At 30.4% G+C, this 26,293-nt stretch overlaps 1 protein-coding gene across 1 annotated transcript; it reads left to right on the forward strand.

Moving 5' to 3' along the window:
* The first annotated feature begins 641 nt into the window (after nucleotides 1–641).
* LOC134696867 (transcription factor 21-like) lies at nucleotides 642–26,196 on the forward strand. The gene is made up of 2 exons (XM_063558827.1): nucleotides 642–1,209; nucleotides 25,997–26,196. The coding sequence occupies exons 1-2, from the start codon at nucleotides 898–900 to the stop codon at nucleotides 26,111–26,113; spliced, it is 429 nt and encodes a 142-aa protein (XP_063414897.1). The 5' UTR covers nucleotides 642–897; the 3' UTR covers nucleotides 26,114–26,196.
* The last annotated feature ends 97 nt before the right edge of the window (nucleotides 26,197–26,293 follow it).

Raw genomic sequence — 26,293 nt, forward strand, 5'->3', positions numbered from 1 at the left:
CTATGCTAATTCTAAATCAATGAAGCTCTACAATCCCAAAAAATAAGAGCAACAAAACAAACTGTTGTCACTGATGATTCTTGACATTGATATTGAAAAGTTATATCACTTAAATATATTTTAAAAAGAAAAAAGAATACAGGTACATTTTCAGTGTACAATGTTAAAAGAAAATCCCATAGACGATAACAAATCGCACACACGCACTCGAATATTTTTCATGAAAATTTGATATTGATATTGAGTACTGCTGCTGCCAATTGTAATAAAGCAACCCAATAAAAAATATTGTATGTAAATACACCGGTGTTATTGTTGGAACGGCATGAATAGAATAAATAAAAAGTTCTTATGAAATTGAAACTAAATATCGGCTTAAGCAAAAAGTAAATATTTTGCTATTCTCAGCTAACAAAACTGGATTTTTTTTTTGCGTGTGCATGAACATATCATAATTTATTAAATTATTTTTTATAGTTTAAAAAAATAATTGAAACGATATTTTAATTGAATAAAACAGGAGTAAATGTTAGAAATAATGTTTTAATATTATATTTTGTAGACAATAAACCATAAGGATGTCTAGTTTTACACCTATCACATTCACTAAAGACAAGAAAGTAACTCCCATTACTATCACGTGACACAGAGGTCTTCTACTTTTGACACGAGGTTGATGATGGATATCTATCCTTACTTAACTTCTTGTATATCTTATATGTAGATAGTATAAAATAAACCATGGATCATAAGTGATCACTAATCTGTTGCAGAAGTACACAACGTTTTGGATAAAAAATATTATCTTTAGTTTAGGTTTTATTAAAAGAATGCATGAATTTCTGTGAGTAATGTCTCAAGAAAGTGAAAGAAGTGAAGAATAAATGAAAAACAAAAATGCCGAGAAGGAAGAAGGAGTATTATAGTGAAGATGATGAAGACAGTGACTATGCTTCAAAAGGAGGCAAGTTCGGTAAGCCTCCTATACAAAGGAACACAGCTAATGCTAGAGAGAGGGCAAGGATGCGTGTGTTAAGTAAAGCCTTCTCAAAACTGAAAACCACACTACCATGGGTACCAGCTGACACTAAACTATCAAAATTAGACACTTTAAGATTGGCATCTAGTTATATTGCACACCTCAGACAAGTTTTAAATGGCGAAGACGATGTTGATCCACAGACCTCCTTTATACATCCACTTAATCTGGTAAGGATACAAATATTGTTATATCTATAGTTGTCTATATTTAGAAAAATAACAATGTACAAATATTAACAGATGACATTCCAGAAATGTTGTTAGTATTATTGGTTATAAATGAATATTTTCTGATTAAGAAATTACTCAGGTGTTTCATTAGTTGTAGAATGTGCACTGCATTATCTTTATTTTGTTGTCTAATATTTTTTCACTATTTTTTTGTCATACAAAATTGAAATTTGTGTAAATTTGAAGAGAAAAGCTTTATAAAATAATGTTTCTTTTAAATATAAAATTAATTAATGTGTTTTTTAAACAAACAAATGAAAATAAATACAGAAATTAACTCAAATTTCCTATCTCCCAATTCATTTTCATTTTTTGGGAAAGCGTTTATTTCTAATAGTGTTGACATTGTGCATACATTCCGGGTTTCTTTATTTGAATTTGGAATTTATATTTTCAAATACCTACAATGTCACTAAATAAATTTTTATGCAACATATATTAACTTATATTCCTTGTGACATTTTCTTCTTCGTACAGAAAGATAACGACACTTTATGTTTTATGTTTCATGCTAATTGTTATTACTTTATCATCATCTCTCGCAACTTAATTGCCATGTTGCATTTTGCTGCAGAAACATGCAATAAAAATGCAATTATATAACCAATTAAATGATATATATTTTTATTTGACGATGTTTTTATGGACTTTTAATGTGCAGTGAAGTTATAAACCCGGTTAGCGTGTGAAATTAGAAACTTTACACAAATATATTTTATCAGTGTAAACTTATCTACGAGAAAGGCTTGTTTGGCATCATTAATTTGTGTAGGTATAAATATTCTTCGAATGCTATCCGAAGAAATTGTCAATTTGCACTTAATTCTTTCATTAAACTTGATTTCCCAGTCAGATTAAATACCTAACTATGTAAACTTCGATATAGAGATGATATCTACCCACAGAAACCCCATATCTTATAGTCTGTCATCACTTCATGTGCTGAACTAAAAACACTACTTTATCCTCGTAAATTTGATGTTGTTTTAAATCCTGCAAGTGATTTTTTCTTTAACCTTCTGCTTTGGTATAATTGATTAGGTAGGGTGATGTTCCGGACAAGTTGTATGATGGGCTATATATAAATTAAATAGCCTAAAAGTAGACCCAAAACATATCTAAAAATTACATTTTACTGAACAATTATCAATTAAATAATTGAAACAATAATATATTATTGAATGTATATAAAACAAACAAAAATAGTTGAATCAAATAAAATCCATTTTGGTAAAAACGCGTCAAGGGAAATTGAATTACACTTGATGCGAGATCTTAACTTAATATATATATTATAGAGATCTATAAAGACTGAATGTGAAATAACAACAATTCATAATTATTTATCTATTTATTTTATCTTAATTTTTAATATTTAATTATATATTTTTATTTGCAAATATTTTACAACAACCCGACTATAGAGCAGTTGAACAAAAGCTTCACATCAAAGATTCTTATGTTTTCTTTATTTTAAGAACAATCTTTCGATATTTGAAAAATTAGATTTCATTGGAATATTTTATAAGATGCTAAAAACACATACACGCTGCAGTACCAAACTTCATAGTTTACAAAATGTATATTCTTTTTTTTTGTAATATATATAGACATATTAAATTTTAATTTCTGAGATTTGAAATTATCTTTAGCTTTTGTTTAAAAAAATCTATAATGAACTAGCAATATATTCCATTACAGTTTGGAAAAGAAAATATTTTGCTAAATATTCTGACTATATATAAACATCTAATCAAATAAAAATAAACTGACACAATCAAGTGAAAATGTCTGGCTGTTAATAGTACATACTTTTAAGTTCTAAATGCATGTATATATCTTGCTTGATAATTTACGTCCTGAAATCTCTTTATATTGTATCTGTATATAAGAGTCAGTAAAATTTATTTTAAGTGTTAAAACTATTTTGGCCCCGTAATGGTGCTTTTTAAAAAGAAGAAAAAGGACTTGAGGTCGAATTATCTTACCGGAATATAAGCGTTATGCAATTCCAAATCAAATTTCGTACATGATATATAAAACTGTCAAACCGTTCCTATTGGTTAAAAAATGTTTAATTCGCAGCCGAGAACAGCGTTAAATATTAAAAGTTGTTTATAACCTGAAACTTCTGTTGCGAAATACCAGCGTGTGTGTGTTTGAGTATTTCATAGTAAGTTTAAAAATATTTTATTTGCTAAATAAAGCAGTATGGATTAAACACAAGTACTAGTAAATCATATCGAAGAAGTCATCTTCATAAAACAATATAAATAATAAAATTGAGAATGGAAATGGGGAATGTGTATCAAAAAGACAAAGACCGGACAAAACAGCAGAAAACAGCCGAAGGGGCACCAATGGGTGTCATGTGCAATATAAGCATTACATTTCGTCGTTCTTACAGCATTTATCCTTTTCAAAGTAGGCATTTTCAAGAAAAAAAGACACTTTTTAAAGCTGAATGACGTTGAATGAGATACTGGTTTCAAACAAACAAATTCTGCATACTTTTCTTCAAATTATAAAAATCTTTCTTATATTCTAGACCGTTTCAAACAGTTAGAAAAATGTTATTTGGTGAATATTATTACACCAATAATTCGATTCAAAAGCGACAACACAAGTGCGAATAAGACAATACATTATATATTTACAATAGAAGACACTAAGAAAGCTTTTTAAAATTAGGGAAAAAAATGGAAGGAATAGGAGGGTATTTTGAAATATGGCATTATCTAGATTACAAATGAAGACTTTACATGAGACCCTCTTAAGTGATATTATATGTCCACTTGATGCTCACAATGTCAATGATAGTGTCAAAGTGTCGTTCTATACATGTCACAATTGGCATAACTATACCGGCGATGGTATGCTGCCCAACACGGCGGCAAATATTGGAATACAGTAGTATTTTATTTCTACATAACTAAATGGGCGATGGTATGTTCCCAAACACGTCGGCAAATATTGGAATATAGCAGTATTTTATTTCTACATAACTAAACGGGCGATGGTATGTTCCCAAACACGTCGGCAAATATTGGAATATAGCAGTATTTTATTTCTACATAACTAAACGGGCGATGGTATGTTCACAAACACGTCGGCAAATATTGGAATATAGCAGTATTTTATTTCTACATAACTAAACGGGCGATGGTATGTTCACAAACACGTCGGCAAATATTGGAATATAGCAGTGTTTTATTTCTACATAACTAAACGGGCGATGGTATGTTCACAAACACGTCGGCAAATATTGGAATATAGCAGTATTTTATTTTTACATAACTAAACGGGCGATGGTATGTTCCCAAACACGTCGGCAAATATTGGAAGTAAAGCAGTATTTTATTTTTACATAACTAAACGGGCGATGATATAAAGCAGTATATTTTTTCTACAGAACTATACCGGTGATGGTATGTTCCTTCACACGGCGACAAATATTGGAATAAAGCAGTATTTTATTTCTACAGAACTATAGCGGCGATGGTATGTTCCCAATCACGGCGGCAAATATTGGAATATATAAAGAAGTATTTTTTTTCTACAAAACTTTACGTTTGATGGTTTGTTTTATTTAACATGCAGGCAAATATTGGAACACAGCAGTATTTTATTTCTATAAAACTTTACGGGCGATGGCTTTTCCCTGAAACTTCATTAAACATTGAAATAAAGCAGTTTTTTTATTTCTACAAAACCATACGGGCGATGGCTTTTCCCTGAAACGTCAGTAAACATTGAAATAAAGCAGTATTTTAAGAAACTTTTGTGGTATATTTTGCTTAATATTCGTGTAAAAATATACATATGAGAAAATGTAATACTTTAGTATTTGAGATTTTTTGTCTTTTGCTTTACGCAATAGAAGTTAATTTGAGAGCTACAACTGAATCTTACCATGCAAAGGAGTTTATTTGGAAAATATAATATCACGACAGCAGACTACACATGTTGGAGCATATTCAGATAGTCTCCTGCTTAAATCTCGAAACACCAATTCAATGAATATAAAAGTTTATCCATAGCTTAGAGTATATTATAGAGAAGCTTCAAACAAGGAGCCTAGATGTTGCTAGGAATATCAATGAAAGTAATTCAAAATGAACAAAACGTGTCAAGATACATTAGTGATGGGAAAATAAATAAAACTAACACATAGTTTGAATATGTTATGGTCAACAACATTTTAAATGCTAAAAACTTGAAGAAAACAAGTTTGTAATACTAGTAATGAATTTCTAGTGTTTCTTTGATAATAATTTCTAGTAAAAAAACCTTTTAGGTTATATTATTCGAATGCATCGTAAAATGATAATCAATGTATACATCTACATTTGTTGATGTTGTAAAATAAATAAAATAAATGGGAAATTAGAAATATATTTACGGCTTTTTACGCCAAAGCAACTGGTGGTCAACTAGCTATCATAGAGAACACAAGATATATGCCATTATTTGTTTTTCCCTTTGATTGAGCTTAGTAAATCCACATACAACACGTGCCATTGGAACACGATATATTCATGTATAAGCAAGATATCGGGTTATTTTAATGACATTTCAGTATTCTATTATTTCTGAAATCTATTGAAATAGTTCTATATATATATACACGAGTCTAAATTGAAAACTACGTTCAAACCTATGATTGCGTTGGATAAAAACCGCAATTTTTATACATGTGCATGTAAAACAAATTTCGTTGTAGAAGGTTCTAAAAACAGCACAAACAACATTTTCTAAAAGACCAAAAATGTGAAAAAGTATATTTAAACAAAACGCATTTGACTAACAGGTCGAACAACTGATGTTCTTTAACCCTGCTGACTGCCATTGGCGATTGCCAAATAAAATTGATCACAAGATGTCACAAAATGGATCTTAATATAAATTTTTATACTAAACAGAAAAAAAAATAACTTGTGGCCACGATGCTATGCCACAAACATACGGTGTCAATATTTTTTATTACACCAGATCCGGATTTCGACAATAAATGTCTCTTCAGTGATGTTAGGGATCGAAACGGTATTTGGAAGGCCATATAAAAAGTACCCTCATATATATATATATATATATATATTCCTCTACCTTCATTTCATTCATTGTGATTTTTTTTAGTTGAGATATTCACATGTTGATATGTTCGCCCTGGTTGTCGTTGGAAGTTAACTCCCAATGAGTATTCAATCAATGTATTGGAATATCCTTTTTAACCAAAGCCTTAAATTCACTTCGATTTTCTTTTGTGTTTTTATATAGTTTAATTGTTTTTTATAATTATAATTTAACATTAAATATCTTTCATATAATAATTAGTTGCACTTAAACATATCTGCGGTGTCGGTTTACCATTTTCTACATAAAAAAAATGCCTGTACCAAGTCAGGAATATTGTCCATTCGTTTGGTGTGGTTGTGCTTTTGAATTTGCCATTTGATTAGGGGCTTTCCGATTTGAATTTTCCTCGCAGTTCAGTATTTTGGTGATTTTACTTTTTACATTGGTGCACAAATACATATTTTGGACTCTCCGTCTTTTATCCCAAAAGTCCACCTATTACGAGAGCAGCATATAATCTGTCTTTTACCCCTCCCAAAAGTCCACATATTACGAGAGCAGTATATAATCTGTCTTTAACACCTTGTTGCATACCAAATGTCTGATATAAATTACAAACAAAAGATTTAAGATAATATAATTTAAAGTAGGCTGCATTGAAAACTTCTATTGATAAAAGCACCTGCATCTATACTTAAAAAAAAACAAAAAAAATAAAAACTAATGAGTCATTTCAAATAAACTATATCTACTTCCTTTTAGCAGAGACATATAATACAAGAGATTGGCAACTCGGCGAAATCCCGTGATTTCACTCGGCCAGATTTAAATCTCGCGAGATTTCTGTGGTTAATAGAGTCTATATCAAAGTATTAAAGGTACTCGAAGAAATGGTGAAGTTGAAGAATGAATTAACTGTTTCAGTGTTAAATTTAACATAATTGATTGAATAATTTTAGTTCATACGTAATTATGTATTTCAATGTCATTTTAATTTTGATTATTTGTATTATTGAAAAAGAGACATTATTTGATATTGTATTAAAAATACGATATTAAATAATTAATACGTAATAAATTGTATGTCTTGTATCAGAGTTAATTTTATTTGAATGTTTCATAATTGGTTTCTATTAAATATACACCTGTCTCGGAGACATAATGTCACAGTGTGACATGTTTATTCGGCTTGAATTATCCGATGGTCAGGTAAATCACAACCTGTTAAAATGAGTTTTATTTGACACCTGGTACACACGAAGTAGTTACACCACAGGTGTACACACTCCTGCCGAAAATATTATTTACAAATTATTAAATTAAATAATGTGTAGAAAAAAAAACTTAATTTGTTTGATAAATATCGTTTATCATGATCGACTTTGTCTTATATTTATAATTTGTATAGATCATTAAAAAAATGATAACTTTCTGGGTTCATTATTAATTTGGCTTGTATTGGTTTTTTATGATTGTCTGTAAATTGTTTTCTAATTGTGTTTTTCGAAATATTATGAGCTTGCATTCAGTTGTTTTTATGATTGTCGGTAAATTTATGGTTTCTCCTTTTCACGGATTGTGTATTTAGTTAGGACTTACATTTAATGATCATTTAATAGAAAATTGCAATATAAGTCTCACTTTTGACCTCGAATATAAAGGGATTAATCATATTGTAAGCGTAATGTACATGTTTCCCTTCTATTTTTTTACTTTTAGACTAGTTAAAATCTCCTTTTAATTTTGAAATGGACATGTGTGAATAGTTAAACAACATTTTGACTTGATTTTTAGTTAAAACCCTTTTTTTTTTTTTTAACTTTATACAAACTGCACGAAAATGTGTCTTTCTTTGTTGTTGATCAGGCTGGTTTTCTTGATGCTTGCTTAACTTCCAGTGGCAAATATTTCATTTTTGTTGTTGTTGATCAGGTTGATTTAATTGATGGTTGCTTAACGTCCAGTGGCAAATATTTTTTTTTTTTTTTAAATATTGATGTGCGAGTGTATGACATTCATTTTTTTCTTTACAGTATATATGCAATATAATGTCTAACTCTCCACAAGAAACCAAATGCATACAGACATCAACATTTTAAGGTGACCAAAAGGCTCTAAGCAATGCGTAAAATTCATATAGCACTGTTAACTATACAAGGTCTATTTAAGAAAAAGGTTTAACACATCAAACAAGAAAACTCACTGTCTAATTTATGAACAAAATAATAAGAAAAAAAATCCAAATATGACATATACAGCAACACACCAGTGAATTACAGGCTCCTTACTTTGGGAAAGCACATACATAATAAAGGCATGATAATAGATGTAACCATAATCACAAGCCGTACAATTTTATGTTCTTGTTTGTTGTTTTTCCCCACAGTAATCATATTAATAAAACCTATAAACCAAATAATGAGGTGTGGCGTTTGAATAAATCAAATTACATCTGTAAAAAAACCACCTACATACATCCCAGTATTCTGAAATGAAAAGACCAGTCAGACTGAGAATCAGAACATGTACATGTATTTATGTATACAATATATCAAGAATATCAGTACACATTATTCCATCCTTTTTCAATAACTAAACCAAAATGTGAGAGAACAAAAACAATTCCAGGTATAAATAATATATTTTATTATCAATCATTTATTCATAATGTTACTGTCAATGATAACTGCAACTGATCTGGTACACAACTATGCAAATTTCGGTATCTGTACAGCTAAGGATATATACATGTATCAGCGATGGTAACTTGTAATAAATTGCATCGGTGAAAGGGAGATGGCAAGATTCTTCATCTTTATTGTGTGTCTCATTCACTGCAAATATCTCAATTTCTTGTGCAATCAGTTGCTCTGTGCCTTTTACTGGTGCTAGAAAAAGAAACAGCATGACAATCAAATTTAAGCGTTCATATTTTTTCATTCTCTTTCCATCTTCAGTGTGGATTGAAACTGGAACAGATGTCTCCTCCATACTGGTACCAACAGCTGTTCATGGTCGAGGATTACTCTCTTTTTAACTCCATTTGTTAATTTCTACATCTTTTCCTCTTTGGCATTCTAAATTAAAAAAGAAAGATAGAGTTGAATAGACTATTTGTCTTACTTGTAAACTTTACTTCCTACATGTATGTCATACAACATTCTGCCGGTTTTTATTATGCTAAATCAGAGACATATATTGTATTATATGTCTCTGGCTAAATCTATTGTAAATTTCATTTTGTCATGTATAGACCTTTCAAGCTTGCTTTAGGTACACATTTTTGATATGTTTGTCAATTGTTTAATTAACGTGGTACCGTGAACATACAATGTAAGTTGCTGACATCCATGTTAACTTTATTTAGTCTCTGCTTCTACATATTTTGTAGGTATTATGAGGGTCTAGAAGGGGTTTACAAAAGCATAACGGACTGAAAGTCACAGGACATAAAGTCACAAATTTAGTAGAACATAAAGTCACAAGACAAAAAAATCCCAAATAATCTTTTGATAATTGTTTGTATATATAAGAGAAATATCTTTAAAACATATATTCATATTAAAGTTACGAAATGTGTTATTATATTTGAAAAATGAAGATTTATTAAATTTTGATAATACAAAAGAAAGACTTATTGGCACCATGAAGCCATTAAAGTGCCAAACCAGTTTGACATTTTGTTTTTTGTAACAATTATTTGATCATCTTTGATATGTTGTGATAATTTTTGTATACAAAGTTGGCTTGTATACAATAGTTCAAGAATAGAAACAAGTGTTTTTTGTTCAAGGAAAATAATCAGAAAAAATAATTGTGACTTTTTGTCCTGTGACTTTCTGGCAATGTCCTTCATTCATACAAAAGAGTATCGGAATAACGGCATATTTGAAATCAGAGAAGTAAGGACAAGAGGAAATATCTTATCAAAATATCAAGATTGGAGAATGATGGGGTGCTAAAATAAATAAAGAATAGAGAATGATGGGGAAAATTTACAAAGAAAAGAGAAATAAATTGGGAATGTCTACATGTCCATGGTAATACAAATATATGTCCCGCTGATCTTATTTTAACAAGAAAACATTTGGAATAAATACAGGCTCATTAAAATGCATATTTATTCTATAATTTCTAAGTTTTATGAAAAAAGGTAAGTCCCGCATAGCCGGGTTTGGGTGTCAAAATAAATCACATTTGATGGTATTTTATGAAAACACTATTTAATCAAAGTATACGAAAAAAATATCATTTTAACAAGATAACAATCGGGAGAAGAATAACACTACAAAATTGCATATATAATCGTAAATTTCTAAGTTTTATGAAAAAAAGTAGTTCTCGCATTACTGGATTTGGGTATCAATGTGAAAAAAATAAATCACGTTTGATGGTATTTTATGAAAACACTATTTGATCAAAATATACGAAAATAGTATCATTTTAACGGGATAACAATCGGGAGTAGAATAACTCTATACAATTGCATATACAATTGTAAATTTCTAAGTTTTATGAAAAAAAATGGTGGCCCACACCGGTTCTACAGCAATAAAAAGGGGAAGCTGAATGGACCGAATTTAAATTTGTCTGCACTGAATTATTATCATCATTTCAGCACATTAAAGTATAAACAAATTGGTAGAACTAGTTAAATATATCTTTTGAATATACTTACATGCTTCAGCTGTGAAAACTATCGACATAAACGAGAAAATTAATCTTTAAGCGTATCGTCTCTCTTAACAACAATGGCGGAATTTTCTCATCTTCATCCCAGGTAACAACATAATCCCAATCACGTCCCGTCTCACGAGATTTCATTTATCGTTACTTGGATTATGCTAGAGTTGCGAATCTCTTGTATTATATGTCTCTGCTTTTAGTTATGTCATTAAGCATTTCACGTGGAAAAAAATGACGAAATTCAAAAAAATGGCTGTAACAGTAGTAACTGACAGTACAGAAACAGAGATATGACCACAACTCAAAAAAACTAGACCAAGTTATTTCCCTGTAAATGTAAGTTGTCCTTATTAATTTCCCTGTAAATGTAAGTTGTCCTTAGTTATTTCCCTGCAAATGTACGTTGTCCTTAGTAATTTCCCTGTAAATGTAAGTTGTCCTTAGTAATTTCCCTGTAAATGTAAGTTGTCCTTAGTTATTTCTCTGCAAATGTACGATGTCCTTAGTAATTTCCCTGTAAATGTAAGTTGTCCTTAGTAATTTCCCTGCAAATGTACGTTGTCCTTAGTAATTTCCATGTAAATGTAAGTTGTCCTTAGTAATTTCCATGTAAATGTAAGTTGTCCTTAGTAATTTCCCTGCAAATGTACGTTGTCCTTAGTAATTTCCATGTAAATGTAAGTTGTCCTTAGTAATTTCCCTGCAAATGTACGTTGTCCTTAGTTATTTCCCTGTAAATGTAAGTTGTCCTTAGTAATTTCCCTGTAAATGTAAGTTGTCCTTAGTTATTTCCCTGCAAATGTACGTTGTCCTTAGTAATTTCCCTGTAAATGTAAGTTGTCCTTAGTTAGTTTCCTGCAAATGTACGTTGTTCTTAGTAATTTCCCTGCAAATGTACGTTGTCCTTAGTAATTTCCATGTAAATGTAAGTTGTCCTTAGTAATTTCCCTGTAAATGTAAGTTGTCCTTAGTTAGTTTCCTGCAAATGTACGTTGTTCTTAGTAATTTCCCTGCAAATGTACGTTGTCCTTAGTAATTTCCCTGCAAATGTACGTTGTCCTTAGTAATTTCCCTGTAAATGTAAGTTGTCCTTAGTAATTTCCCTGTAAATGTAAGTTGTCCTTAGTTATTTCCCTGTAAATGTAAGTTGTCCTAAGTAATTTCCCTGTAAATGTAAGTTGTCCTTAGTTATTTCTCTGCAAATGTACGTTGTCCTTAGTAATTTCCCTGTAAATGTAAGTTGTCCTTAGTAATTTCCCTGCAAATGTACGTTGTCCTTAGTAATTTCCATGTAAATGTAAGTTGTCCTTAGTAATTTCCCTGTAAATGTAAGTTGTCCTTAGTTATTACCCTGCAAATGTACGTTGTCCTTAGTAATTTCCCTGTAAATGTAAGTTGTCCTTAGTTATTTCCCTGCAAATGTTCGTTGTCCTTAGTAATTTCCCTGTAAATGTAAGGTGTCCTTAGTAATTTCCCTGTAAATGTAAGTTGTCCTAAGAAATTTCCCTGTAAATGTAAGTTGTCCTTAGTTATTTCTCTGCAAATGTACGTTGTCCTTAGTAATTTCCCTGTAAATGTAAGTTGTCCTTAGTAATTTCCCTGCAAATGTACGTTGTCCTTAGTAATTTTCATGTAAATGTAAGTTGTCCTTATTAATTTCCCTGTAAATGTAAGTTGTCCTTAGTTATTTCCCTGCAATTGTACGTAGTCCTTAGTAATTTCCCTGTAAATGTAAGTTGTCCTTAGTAATTTCCCTGTAAATGTAACTTGTCCTTAGTTATTTCCCTGTAAATGTAAGTTGTCCTTAGTTATTTCCCTGCAAATCTAAGTTGTCCTTAGTAATTTCGATGTAAATGCAAGGTTCTTCCTGTAAATGTATGATGTCATTAATATTTTTCTTGTGAATGTAAGATGTCTTTAGTTATTTCTCTGCAAATGTACGTTGTCCTTAGTAATTTCCCTGTAAATGTAAGTTGTCCATGGTAATTTCCCTGCAAATGTACGTTGTCCTTAGTAATTTTCATGTAAATGTAAGTTGTCCTTATTAATTTCCCTGTAAATGTAAGTTGTCCTTAGTTATTTCCCTGCAATTGTACGTTGGCCTTAGTAATTTCCCTGTAAATGTAAGTTGTCCTTAGTAATTTCCCTGTAAATGTTACTTGTCCTTAGTTATTTCCCTGCAAATCTAAGTTGTTCTTAGTAATTTCGATGTAAATGCAAGGTTCTTCCTGTAAATGCATGATGTCATTAATATTTTTCTTGTGAATGTAAGACGTCTTTTGTATTTTTCATGTAAATGTAAAGTGTCCTTTGGAATCCTTCCTGTTAGTTTAAGGTTTATTTAGTTTAAACAATATTTTATTTCAAAAAGTGCACGAAATATAATTAACCAACATTAATACTGGGATTCGGAAACAAGAAAAACTTATAAAAATCCGTCTCCCTTGGTTTCTTTCGTAAATTCTTTCTGTATTGTATAATAAGGTTTCTTTAGTATATTCTTTCTGTATTGTATAATGCCTTTAGTTTTCTTCCTGATAATGTAAGGTGTCCTTTGGAAGCCTTCCTGTAAGTTTAAGATTCTTTAGTATATTCTTTCTGTATTGTATATTGCCTTTTGTTTTCTTCCTGATAATGTAAGGTGTCCTTTGGTAGCCTTCCTGTAAGTTTAATGTTTCTTAAGTATATTCTTTCTGTATTGTATAATGCCTTTAGTTTTCTTCCTGATAATGTAAGGTGTCCTTTGAAAGCCTTCCTGTAAGTTTAAGGTTTCTTTAGAGTATTCTTTCTGTATTGTATATTGCCTTTTGTTTTCTTCCTGATAATGTAAGGTGTCCTTTGGTAGCCTTCCTGTAAGTTTAAGGTTTCTTTAGAGTATTCTTTCTGTATTGTATATTGCCTTTTGTTTTCTTCCTGATAATGTTAGGTGTCCTTTGGTAGCCTTCCTGTAAGTTTAAGGTTTCTTTAGTATATTCTTTCTGTATTGTATAATGCCTTTAGTTTTCTTCCTGATAATGTAAGGTGTCCTTTGGTAGCCTTCCTGTAAGTTTAATGTTTCTTAAGTATATTCTTTCTGTATTGTATAATGCCTGTAATATGTCCTTAGTATTTTCCTGTAAATGTAAGGTGTCTAGATTTCTCTACGAAGTAGAAGAGCATAATTTTGTGCTTCTTTGTTACATGTTTAGTTGTTTTTATAGTGATTAACATTATTGCACACAATGTTGACTGCTGCACCCCTATTTTTGACATTTTTACATGTTGGGTCTGTTTGTTTTGTTCACACAGCGTTGTCAATATAATGTCATGTGAAAAGACTGTCATAGAAGTGAGAGGTTTAGATAGCATAAGAACCAGGTTTAATCCACTATTTTTTTCATAAGAAAATGCCTGTACCCAAGTCAGGAATATGACAGTTGTTATCTGTTCGTTTGATGTATTTGAGATTTAGATTTTGCCATTTGATTAAGGACTTTCTTTTTGATTTTTTCTCGGAGTTCAATAGTTTTTTATTTTACTTTTTAATATTCTTTCTGTAAAGGTAAGGTGTTTGTGGTATTCTTGCTGTACATGTAAACCGTCCTTTTTTCGTGTTATTATAATTAAAGTGTCTCCGTATTTCTTCCCAACTAATATAAAAAAGAAGATGTGGTATGGTTGCCAATGAGACAACTATCCACAAAAGACCAAAATAACACAGACATTAACAACTATAGGTCACCGTACGGCCTTCCACAATAAGCAAAGCCCATACCGCTTAGTCAGCTATAAAAGGCCCCGATAAGACAATGTAAAACAATTCAAACGAGGAAACTAACGGCCTTATTTACGTTAAAAAAATTAAAGAAAAACAAATATGTAACACATAAACAAACGACCACTGAATTTACAGGCTCCTGAGGTGACTTTAGTATTTTTCTCTGTAGATTTTAAGTGTAAGGTGACTTTAGTATTTTTCTCTGTAAGTGTAAGGTGTCTAGTATATATTCTTCTTACTGGTGTAATAAAATCTGTATTAGTAGAATATTACATTCCTTATATACTCTGATCAGATCTTAAGTGGTTTAAATATTAAGAAAATGTGATAAAAAATTAAGAAAACTGCACATTTATCAGTAAAATGAACCTTTTATGTGCTTATCATAACGTGTGATACCTCCCGCTACGATATCATTAACAAAACAATCACGTAAAAATGTTGTTAAATATTGTTATGTCTTTTTATAACACTGGATTAATAAGGAACAGAGCAAGGCAAAAAAATAAAATTGCCTTGAGCTTTAAACCATAATTTTACCTGAATGCTTTAAGATAACTCTAACAGATATGACAATCCATTTTGCCCGAGTAACAATACACGAGTCTAGTTTAACTTCATATCTTTTAATCGTTTAAATATTTATTTTTTTCTGCATCGAATGACTTCTAATGCGATTGATTGGCAACATCTTTGTTGCACTAGATTTATAAATAATCTTTACCTAAGCCTTTCAGTTTCAACTTCCGCTGTTAGATTATTTTTTATCGTTAAACAAATAAATTTCTATAATTACTACTATTTTTTTCTTCATAGATATGCATAACACAAAATGTATGCTGAACATCAATACACGAGAAACCAACAAGGAAATTAAAAAGGGATAAATTACGGTACCCGTCCACCATAAGGTCCTCAACTGTCTTAAACTACCTTCCACACTTGTAGGTCACCATACTTACCCATGACATGTTCGCATATGAACTTGCTTTCAGGTCACCATACTGTATTCAACGATCGTCCACATTTAACAGTCACCATACCACTTATTCACGTAGGTCACGTTAATGTCTTCGCTTGATGGTTACTATTCTGTTTGCAACGACCTTAAAAAAACTCAAAGGTCACCATACTTTGTTAAAAGATGTTCGCATATGAGGATCACTTTACAGTCTTCAACGACCTTAAAAACTTAAAGGTCACCATACTGTCTTCAATAGATGTTCACATATGGAGGTAACAATACTATCTTTTAACGACCGTACTCGTCTAAAGGTTACCATAAGCGTACATACATGGGTTGCATGTTAGCATTATGTCTTCTGCCAGTCTCCACACCATATGGCAAGCTCTGCATCCCTGTTTCAACTGTAGCTTTCAAACTCTTGTTCGTAAAGTCTGTTAAATTAGTAAATAAACACATGCAAATAAAATGAGACAGGGGTTATATATTAAGAAGACAAACTCTAATAACAAAAATCAAATGCCATGTAGAGTTCTGTGACAAAAAGGACTCAAAAGTAAAAACATTTAAAAACCGTGAGAGAACTCAATGATAATTTTGTGGAAGACAAGAACTAAAACAATATCGCATCAATTTATGCTCTCGATCACATTAGGGTAGTTCAAAGTACCAACTCTGATGATACCGAGAGCATGCCGTTCTACACAAATCATCGCCGGTTATACATTGTAGTAGGTTTCAATTAAAACGCCACGAAAAGTATACGAAATACACGGTGTTCGGCAATGACAAACTTCGATTGGTATAAAAAGAAGATATTGTGTCTATTTTACACGTCCAGTCATTAGCGTTTGATCTAACTGTATAATTGTGTATGTCAAACATAAAAGATTGATTTGACATAACTGTTATACGTACGCTGCCCAATATATGATGTATATCAAACATTGAATTGTACTTTCCGCTTTTATTTTCATAGAAAAACACAAAATTTTACTTCAGAACTTTTATAAAAATACAGGTAAAATTCTGTCTTCAAAAACTAATCTGCACTATGTTTATCTATCATACTTATGTAAATATATGAGCTGAGTTCTTTTGATTAAAAAGTTAATTCCATTTAGATGATACACCATTACAGTCATAAATCAAGTTTGTCTGCCACATGACAATATGACAACTAGAGAAACATCCGTCCCACCAAAGATGTTCTAGCTTCAAGGATACTCAAAAGTTCATTTGTCACTTTAAAAATAACACGTAGTTTCATTGTTTTATAACAATTAGTTAAGTTCAATATAAAAAGGGTTACTGACTCTTCAATTTGTCTGTATGAAATCAAATTAAAATAAATATAGAACTTGTTTAAAACCAATAATTAAACCACTAAATACTGAAAGTATATTATAATTAATATATTAACTGCAACTGTGTTTATATAAAAAAAAATGTATTAAGGAGCTAATGATACAATGCTGTTCCGTGTTGTGGGCCTCACTGTGACTTTAAGATGGAGAAAAGCAGTGGAAGAGCTCTTCGTTTCCCTATTTAGTCAAGTACTTAATCGTATTTGTGTCATGCATACATAAATCTGATCCTTCTTTATTATATTATAAATCACAAAACAAAGAACCTCATGAAAAAATAACAAATAGTCCACAACACATAACACAGAATATGGAAATTCACAATTTTAAATCGAAATGAATTCTGGTGTTCCGAATAGGTATTAAAACGGTTGTAAGGTTCTTTCTAAATATTCGCTTATGACCGTTTCAATTGGAATTATGTTAATTTTTTATCATTTATTAATGTCGGAAGGAAGCAATAATCATCTACAAATGAGTGCGGTTGCTGCTATTGTTGCAGAGAACCAAAATTCTTAATTCCTAATATCGAATTATTTTGTTATATTCCGTCGGTCTTTTAAACTGTAATTTATAATTCTTTATAGTTTCATAATTTGCTGTAAGAAATCCAGTTATTACATAGTTAATAGATAATCAATTTAATTTTAGTTATTGATATTTTTATTTTTATTGTCAGAAGCACGTTGCTGCAGTATGTTTTTATTTATCATCATCTCATTTTGTTTTTCATTTTGTTGGTATTTTAGTGGTTTTTTTTTACCCGAGTCCTTATTAAAAGACAGTCGACCTAGGAATTGTCTTAATATATATTGAAATATATACAAACAGACAAAAATAAAAACAAAAAAAACCCAAACATTCAAAACTCAAATGATTCGGGTAAACACCACCATAAGAACCTTAAATTAACTGTCAACAGAGAGTTCGAAGTTTGCATACCCGGGGCTCCAAATGTTACATGGTTTGTGTGTAGAGAAAACACTTAGTTGTTTCCAAAATTACTGCATATTATAAAAAAGAGGAAGATGTGGGTTTATTGCATTTTCAACGTCTATAATATGAACTGGTTTTTTTTAAATCCATGTTTTACAAAATATATCAACGTAATCACTTTTGTTGAAGGCCGCACGGTGACCTATAGTTGTTAAATTGTGTGTCAGTTGGTCTCTTGTGTAGAGTTGTCTCATTGGCAATCATACCACATTTTTTTTTAAATTTTATTTGAGAGATTTTTTTTCTGTTCGTGTTAAACAGCTTCATATGATTTATCAAATTCTTTATATTATAGTTATTGAAAATAGTGAATTATATTAAAGAAATACGTAATTTATATCAATTGATTTAGCAAAAGATTATATATATTCTGATTGTTTAAAATACACCGCATTTTATTTTATATTTTGCAATTTCGACTTACATTATTTGTTTTACAGGGCAGCCTTACGACTTATTCTTAAAAAAAGGAGAGGCTAGTGCACCTACAATTTCCCATAAAACGAAAAGTGGCAAAACATATCATAAATCTAAAATGTTTAACATTTAATTTCTGCTTTAGCTTTGTTTTATTAAAATCCACGAGATCGCTCATAAGCGTAATAGTTACTTGAAATGTATGTAGCTCTTTCAACCTTACTATTTATTTCGTTTCCTGATAAAATATATATGTTACAGGGATTTTCTTAACTTAGGCAATTTATAAAATGCCTAACCTTGACAGGCAATTTATAAAATGCCTAACCTTGACAGGCATTATAAAAAATGACTAAAAAAACCTAGTTATTTTGTAAATTGACTGAAATTTCGAAACAAAATTCAACAAATTGCCTGTTCAGTTTCAGGCAATTTGTAGAAGAAGGATAAGATTGAAATGCATATGACAGAAGAGGACAATAGTAACTGAAGACCCCTTATCATAATTTAAATTATTTTTCAAGTTGTGATCATTTTTTTAACAATTTTTCCATAGACTTCTATAGTAAATCTCTATGTTCTATTTTAGCCATGGCGGCCATGTTGGTTGGATAGCAGGGTCGTCGTTTCATTTTTCAAGCAAGATAGTCTATTGCAAATTGCTGCTATGATTAATTCTTTTTAACCCAGTAGATTAAGCGGAGAATATTTTTTTAAAAGATTACAAATTTGTATTAAATTGTCTATAAAGGGCAATAAATCCTTCAAATTACATTTGAGAGTTCAAATTTCATTTGAATTACCAATTTGAGGGCAGCAACCTAAAAACGGATTGTCTGATTTGTTTGTAATTTTAAGAACAGATATACCTTCACCTGATGACCATTTTAATTCTGTCAGATTTGCTCTAAATGTTTAGTTTCAGAAATGTAAGCCAAAAACTGCATTATGTTATATTTTTAGTCATTCGTCCATGTTGTTCGGCATGCAGAGTCATCCAACACATTTTGTAAACTTTATACCCTATATTGTTGCCAAGTTTGGTGAGTTTTTCTGAGTAGTTTCAGAGGAGAAAATGTTTGTAAAAGTTAACGGACGACAAAAACAATAGCTGCCAAGTTGATGAGAAAAGCTCACTTAGTCCATTTGATTAGGTGAGTTAAATATCGACAAAGAAAACACAACAGTTCTTTGACAGGATAAAAGTCTCCTGATATAGATGCGTACTCTTCATAGGCAGATCTGCTTTACTCCGTTAAAAGCGTTAAGCCAAAAGATACTTGTAAGTCAAACTAATCATGATAACCTTGATTTTTTTGGGAACATATGAAAAAGGAGATATGCATGTGTAGCGTGTGTGCTTATTGTGAAACCCAATGTTTTCAAACATTACTCCATGTTGAAGGCCGAACATTGGCATATATGGTTTGCTTTGTTTAAAATTGCTATTTGGATGGAGAGTTGTCTCATTGACACTCACACCACATCTTCCTATATCTATTCAGTCTTTTATTAGTATAGGTAATGGAAGAGCTAAATGTATGATGACATATGCTTCTCCAAATGTGTTCGAAGTGCTAAAACCAGATTTTACGCCAATTAATGTATTTGCAAAAAAGTCAGGACAAATGTTGTGCAACAGTTCTGTCATCCAAACATTTTGTGAAATAATAAATAATTATCGAGTTCTGTGTATGTGTGGAAATTTGGAATAAATCTGTAAACAAAATTCTCTATATTCAAACTCTTCTTTTTAATTCAGTAATTATGAATAAAACTGCTCAGGTGTTCAAAGCTTTCAATTGTTTTTATTTTAACATTTCACTCTATAAATTAATTTCAGGCATTTTTCAATGCCTAGAAAATATTGTCAATATGTCTAATGACTGAATCTTGCAGCTTAGAAAATGCCTAAAGTTTTCAGAAATTTTACAAAATGCCTCAATTCTAGAAAATGCCTGTACTATATATATGTATAAACGCCTAAAAAGGGGTACACAACAACTCCAGATACAAAAAAAGGTAATTATAAATGTAATTATTTATAAATATTTCGGATAACAGATATCCTTCCTCAGTCAGATTCTGATGTTAAATGAATCATCTTTAAGTCTTCATAGATTAAACTTTTACTAAATCTTGAAATTTATACAATAAAAAAATCAAACCGAACATCAGTTGAGACACTTGCACCATTCTAAAAATTTGTTAAACATGACACGGGTTATATGGCGTATTACAACAGAGAGCTCACATATATGCTTTAAATACAAATAATAATGTGCGATTTGAACTAGCACAATTCCAAAACTTTATCGGGAACGACAATTATGATGGTATAACATGTATAAGCATGATAATGTCTGTAAAATTTCCAAATAGACAGCACTGAACGATCTAAACATTTGAAATTGACAGAGTAAAGTAGCTACAACAGAGTGAATATTTAAACATTGCGAACAAACGGCCGTTAAAATGTAATAATAATTTTAGACTAAGTATAACTAGAAAAACGTGGCTTGGTACTTATACATCCCTCAAAAAAATTATATAGAAAGACAATATGTGACTTTTGACAAAAAAAATTATTGATCCCGCAGCAATCTTTTGCCCATTTAAAGCCGTTATCGGTACTCTATTTGTCCGTCGACGCTAGGACCGCCTGCAGAAGCATTAACGTTCATTTGCTTATATTATAACAACTAAATGGTTTTATAAATATTCACCCATATTCAGACCTTCTCAACTTTTAATTCTGTTACTATTTAGACAGATTTATAAATTAAATATTTGTATTATATCTATATTCAATCGTTTTCTGTATTGATATTACCCAAATCGATTTGTAGCCAAATTTATACTACTTTCAATATTTACTTCATTAGGTTAACTTAGGTTCTTTTACTGATACAGGAACTAAAGTTCCTCTTCATCAGTCTCTATATCTAAATTTTCTTCACTTCCGATGATTGTTGATTTATAGTCTTCGTACATCATTGTTTGGTTCTTCCAGTATTTGTCTAGTCTATTCTTAAATGTATTTGTGGTTGGTGATATCACTATAATTTCGGGTAGTGTATTCCATGTTCTCACCACTCGAAGAACAAAGGCATGATTTCTCCTTAATTCTGTTCTGGCTCTCTGTGGAAATATTTTCAGACTGTTGCCTCGTACCCCTGTTCGTGTTGTCATATCCTTCCATAATTTAACAAATTGTGCCGTCCTTTATCATATTTTCCGTTTAGCATTTTATATGATTCAATCATGTCACCTCGGACCCGTCTAAAATTTAGAGATGGTAGTTTTAATTTTTGCCGTCTTTCTGAGTATGTTGAATTCTTTAATCCTGGTAGTTGTTTAATTGCCCAATATTGTATTCTTAGATGTTTGAAACTGTTTCTTTTTACAAGCCCGTCATTTTACAAACATTTAACATTCATTCAGGTAATCAAGAAGAAGCAAATATTGGGAAGAATAAGTATAAAAAAATATTTTTTGTTAGGAATATGGCAGTTGTTATCCATTCGTTTGATGTGTTTAAGCTTTTGATTTTGTCATTTGATTAGGGACTTTCTGTTTTGAATTTTACTCTGTTTTCAATTGCAAAATTTATACATCAATTCACGAAATATATGCAGTGTGCATGAAAATCACACAGACTATAATGAAGACACTTATTAAATAAAATAGCCATCTGACTAAATAGGTGTATTAATTCTTGTGGCATATCCCATAATGTTTGTGCTTTTTACACATTAACTTGACAACGTGAGGGTACTGAAGATGAATATAGCCTGTTATTCATCAGATATGCAACGAATAAAATTTTATTTAACTTTAAGAAACTGTCTCATAATTTCAATCATCGTTTTACGTAAAATGAATCAGAATAAAACAAAGCATGTTAGAGCTGTATCTTTGTGATAATTTTTGTTATTATTTAATGCTCTTGGCTTTCATTGATGAAAAATTATCATACCTGTGATTTTTTTTCTTCAAATACCAGAAAACCTTTAACATAAACCATAAAATATTGCCAAGTATTTTAGACTTATGGTTAGCAATCGAAAAATGTTTGTTAAAGCAAAACAGCTCTTATGTGTTCCACGTTACCATGTACAGTTAATTTTTTTAAAAAGCAAAATGATTGACCAAGTTTTCATGGCGAATGGACACATTGCAGGCGGTGTTGTCTCGATTTCCTAATAGCATAAGTTCGAATCCCGACGAGGGAAGAACGAAAATTTGCTTCTGCAAATTTGCAGAATTGAAAATGTGGTGCTGATTTTTCAAATTAGAGTAATTATGATCTTTAATGCTTTCATTTTTGTTTCTTCAAACCTTAATGTGTTGACTTATTATGGTCAGTATCAAGATTGCAAGTCCCCTTATATATCCTTTCTCCTTTTTTGCAATAGTATTTGAGATCAGTGCGCTTGCTCATTTGTAATAAATACATTGTGTTACATCAGCTGACAAAGTCATTCTTTACTTTGAAGATTGATTTACGAGAGAAAAGATGTAACTACAAATGAGATATTACTGTAGTAGTCTAGGGTTTTCAAGAATATCATTTTTCACTCATTACCTGTTGCACAAGGTTATTTCATGGGTTTCAATTTTTGCTTATGTTAAATTTCAGATGAAATACAATGGTAAAATGCATGATCGGTACAAATCTCTATTTCATTTATTTAATTTATTTTATTTCATTTCATTTATTTTATTTAATTTTATTTATTTTATTTAATTTTATTTATTTATTTTATTTATTTTATTTATTTTATTTATTTTATTTATTTATTTTATTATATTTTTATTTTATTTATTTATTTTATTTATCTTTCATTGGGTTGTGAGTAATAATAAGTGAATACACATTAAAAAAAAAAGTATAATAAAAATCTTTCAAAACGTTTAGTCGTACTTTAGTTGTCTCTTGTCCAACGTTGAAGTATAACCTAATTAGTTCATATAGAAATTCATAAACTTATACATGTCCGAGTTTTTGGAGTTTGTAATGAAAACAGAGTTTTTAGAACACATTTTTGAAATACAAATACCATTAAAAAAAAAAAAAAAAAACCATTAATGCCATTATGATAGTTTTTAGCAATAGAGGACATTAATCCTTTTTGCTATTGTTATTTTCCATATATTTGGCTGGCTGAAAATTACTTGTATATATGAATGCAATTTTTGTTATAATTCAGGTTGCACTTTAATATTAAAATATTCTATTCTATTCTATTCTATACCTAAAAATTCAAAACTAAGATAAGAATATGAAAATAATATATATAAGCCGCTATAAGCACAGACTAACCTTCAACAATTAAAAAAAAAAACCCGTACCGTATAATAAGCTATAAAATTCTTGCATGGCATGTTTAGAATGAGTGTTTGAAGGGTCTTTTGAACCAATGCTAAATACATTCTACAAACTAAAAGAATGCGAAATAGATAGCATAATTTTATGACGGGTTAACCTGATATGAACCCATGTTTATATCTATTTTTGTTTAACCCGAACAAGACTTATGAATATGACATATATTATTGTGGTTATCCTAACATTTCTTTTGTACTTTAGACGAAATTTTCAATAAATTAATCAATCTCTTACTTCATGCCTCGTAATTATGCGACCCTATTTATTGTACATTGACATCAACTACGTTATTCTTTGAGATGTATAAGATCTTTATATTATGAATGAATACACAGAAACATGACATATTTATTCGGTACCACAAATTGATTTTTTATTTAACTCTTTAATGGCATCAAGCAAAGTTGTCCTTTATGTGCAATTCCCTATCGTATTTGTACTTATCACATTTATATTGTTCCCAAAAAAATACAAAAGGTAAGAATGAACTCATTACTTTAAAAAAAAAACGTTGATGCTTTCTCATCATTTAAAAAAACAAGTAAAACAATTCATGCAAATAAATTATACTTCGCCTCGTAAATTATGACAGATTTCGGCCAGATATAAATCAACATGACAGGAAAACTTATAAGAGTGACGACATTTACAGTTTAACAATCAACAGTATTTGATGGAGTTTACGTAAATTATTTCTTAAATGGTGTGTGGCGGCACCGTGGTAGGTGTCTACTCCAGTTAACGTCCTGTATACTTATGTAACATCCCCGTCCGGTTTAAAAGTTAAAACCATTCTCTCATTCTAGACATGTATTTGTTTACGGTCAATGAAAGAACACATGTATTAGAATGAAAACACGAAATTGTTATAGGTTACTAGACTAAGTGATTATTTAACAAGAATGTAAGATATACAAATGTGTTTCCGAGAATGATGTAACGATTTATATAAATGTGTTAGGAAATTATAATTATGTTATTACATGGTGATATGGGTTTTTATAGAAAAAATACACCGACAAATACGAGGATGTATGTAAAACAAACTGAAATTAGACAAAATATTCATTTACAGAGCATGTAAAACAAACTTTAATAGCAACATTTCTTTTCGTTAAATTACCCAAAATGGTCTTTTTCTTCTATTACACGGGTTTTTGCGATAATGACTTTCATCTTTGCTATTAATTTGGCCTCCCTGTTGTTTTGATTCGAGTACCCTTGGGGATCTTCTGTAGACTTAAGAAATAACAACCAGTGTGCCCATAATAATGCTGATCCCGTCCCCTAGTATAGCACAAGCCACGTAGTCAGTTCTCCTGTGAAGGCATGTGTTGATACGGTCACTTTCTGCAATGTAAATGGTCTGTATTTAAATGTTATTAATTAATTATTCAAACATTAATATTTTTCTATCACCTCATAAATTGCCAAATCCATATTTTGAACAACGTTTTGAAAAAGATTTAGTTTTCTATGCTTTTCAACTCTGTAATTGAATTGGCCTTAATTAATATTATTTTTAATTCGAGCAACGCTTAAGAGTTTTGTGACGACGAAACACGAGTCGGCATATTTTAAATGCTAAGTCTAGTATCTTTAATGAATTGATTTTAGTTAGAAAAATACAAATGTAAATGAAGGACAACTTCAAAATTAATGAGACCATGCAACGAGTTAGGATAACTAATCTGAAAATTTATTATTGTAATACTTTTCAAATATGCAGACATTCGTTTCCAAAATACCCCCTTTCCTCCCCCAAAAAAACAAAAGAAACTACAATTACATAAGAAGGCTATTCAAATGTTCTCTTTAGAAATCCTCGATTTTTGCCAGGTTTTATTACAATCACATTGCGATAATAGTCATTTTTTGTATTTTGAACTGCATATATTTTCACGTGTTTTAGTAAAACTAAAATTCAAAATCTATATTGCCTTGTTTAAACTCATTTTATTTTTGTTTGTCATGCATCGTGGATTTTCTTATTCTGAAGTGGAATTTCTTATGAGAACAATTATTTTTTGTTTTTGTTTTTCCTTGTATCATTTTCATTTTCTTTTCAGACATGGCCTTTCAGCTTCAGTGCGAAATCTGGATCGGGTACAGAAAGTAAATCACCAGAGCCAATCAAAATGCACAACGACAGAATGATGTCACCGTCTGAGGATATGATGTCATAATGAACGTTCACAGCGTCGTTATAAGATAAATGAAATCCAGTGAGAAACTCTAATATGTCACTTTTGTCTCAGTTTTATTGATGTATCGGATAACTTTGTAAAAGATTATCTACATTTTTTAAGTCATAAATTGTGTTGTTGTTTATTTCAATATTTCAATTACATTACAAAACAAATCTC

The sequence above is a fragment of the Mytilus trossulus genome, chromosome 1, assembly GCF_036588685.1.
Source record: "Mytilus trossulus isolate FHL-02 chromosome 1, PNRI_Mtr1.1.1.hap1, whole genome shotgun sequence".
Classification (NCBI taxonomy): Eukaryota; Metazoa; Mollusca; class Bivalvia; order Mytilida; family Mytilidae; genus Mytilus; species Mytilus trossulus.

Excerpts from the sequence above, each read along its gene's own strand:
- LOC134696867 (XM_063558827.1), top strand. The coding sequence starts at position 898 with ATGCCGAGAAGGAAGAAGGAGTATTATAGTGAAGATGATGAAGACAGT. Across the intron at positions 1,210-25,996 it reads TTATACATCCACTTAATCTG|ACATGGCCTTTCAGCTTCAG; the intron begins GTAAGGATACAA and ends TTTTCTTTTCAG.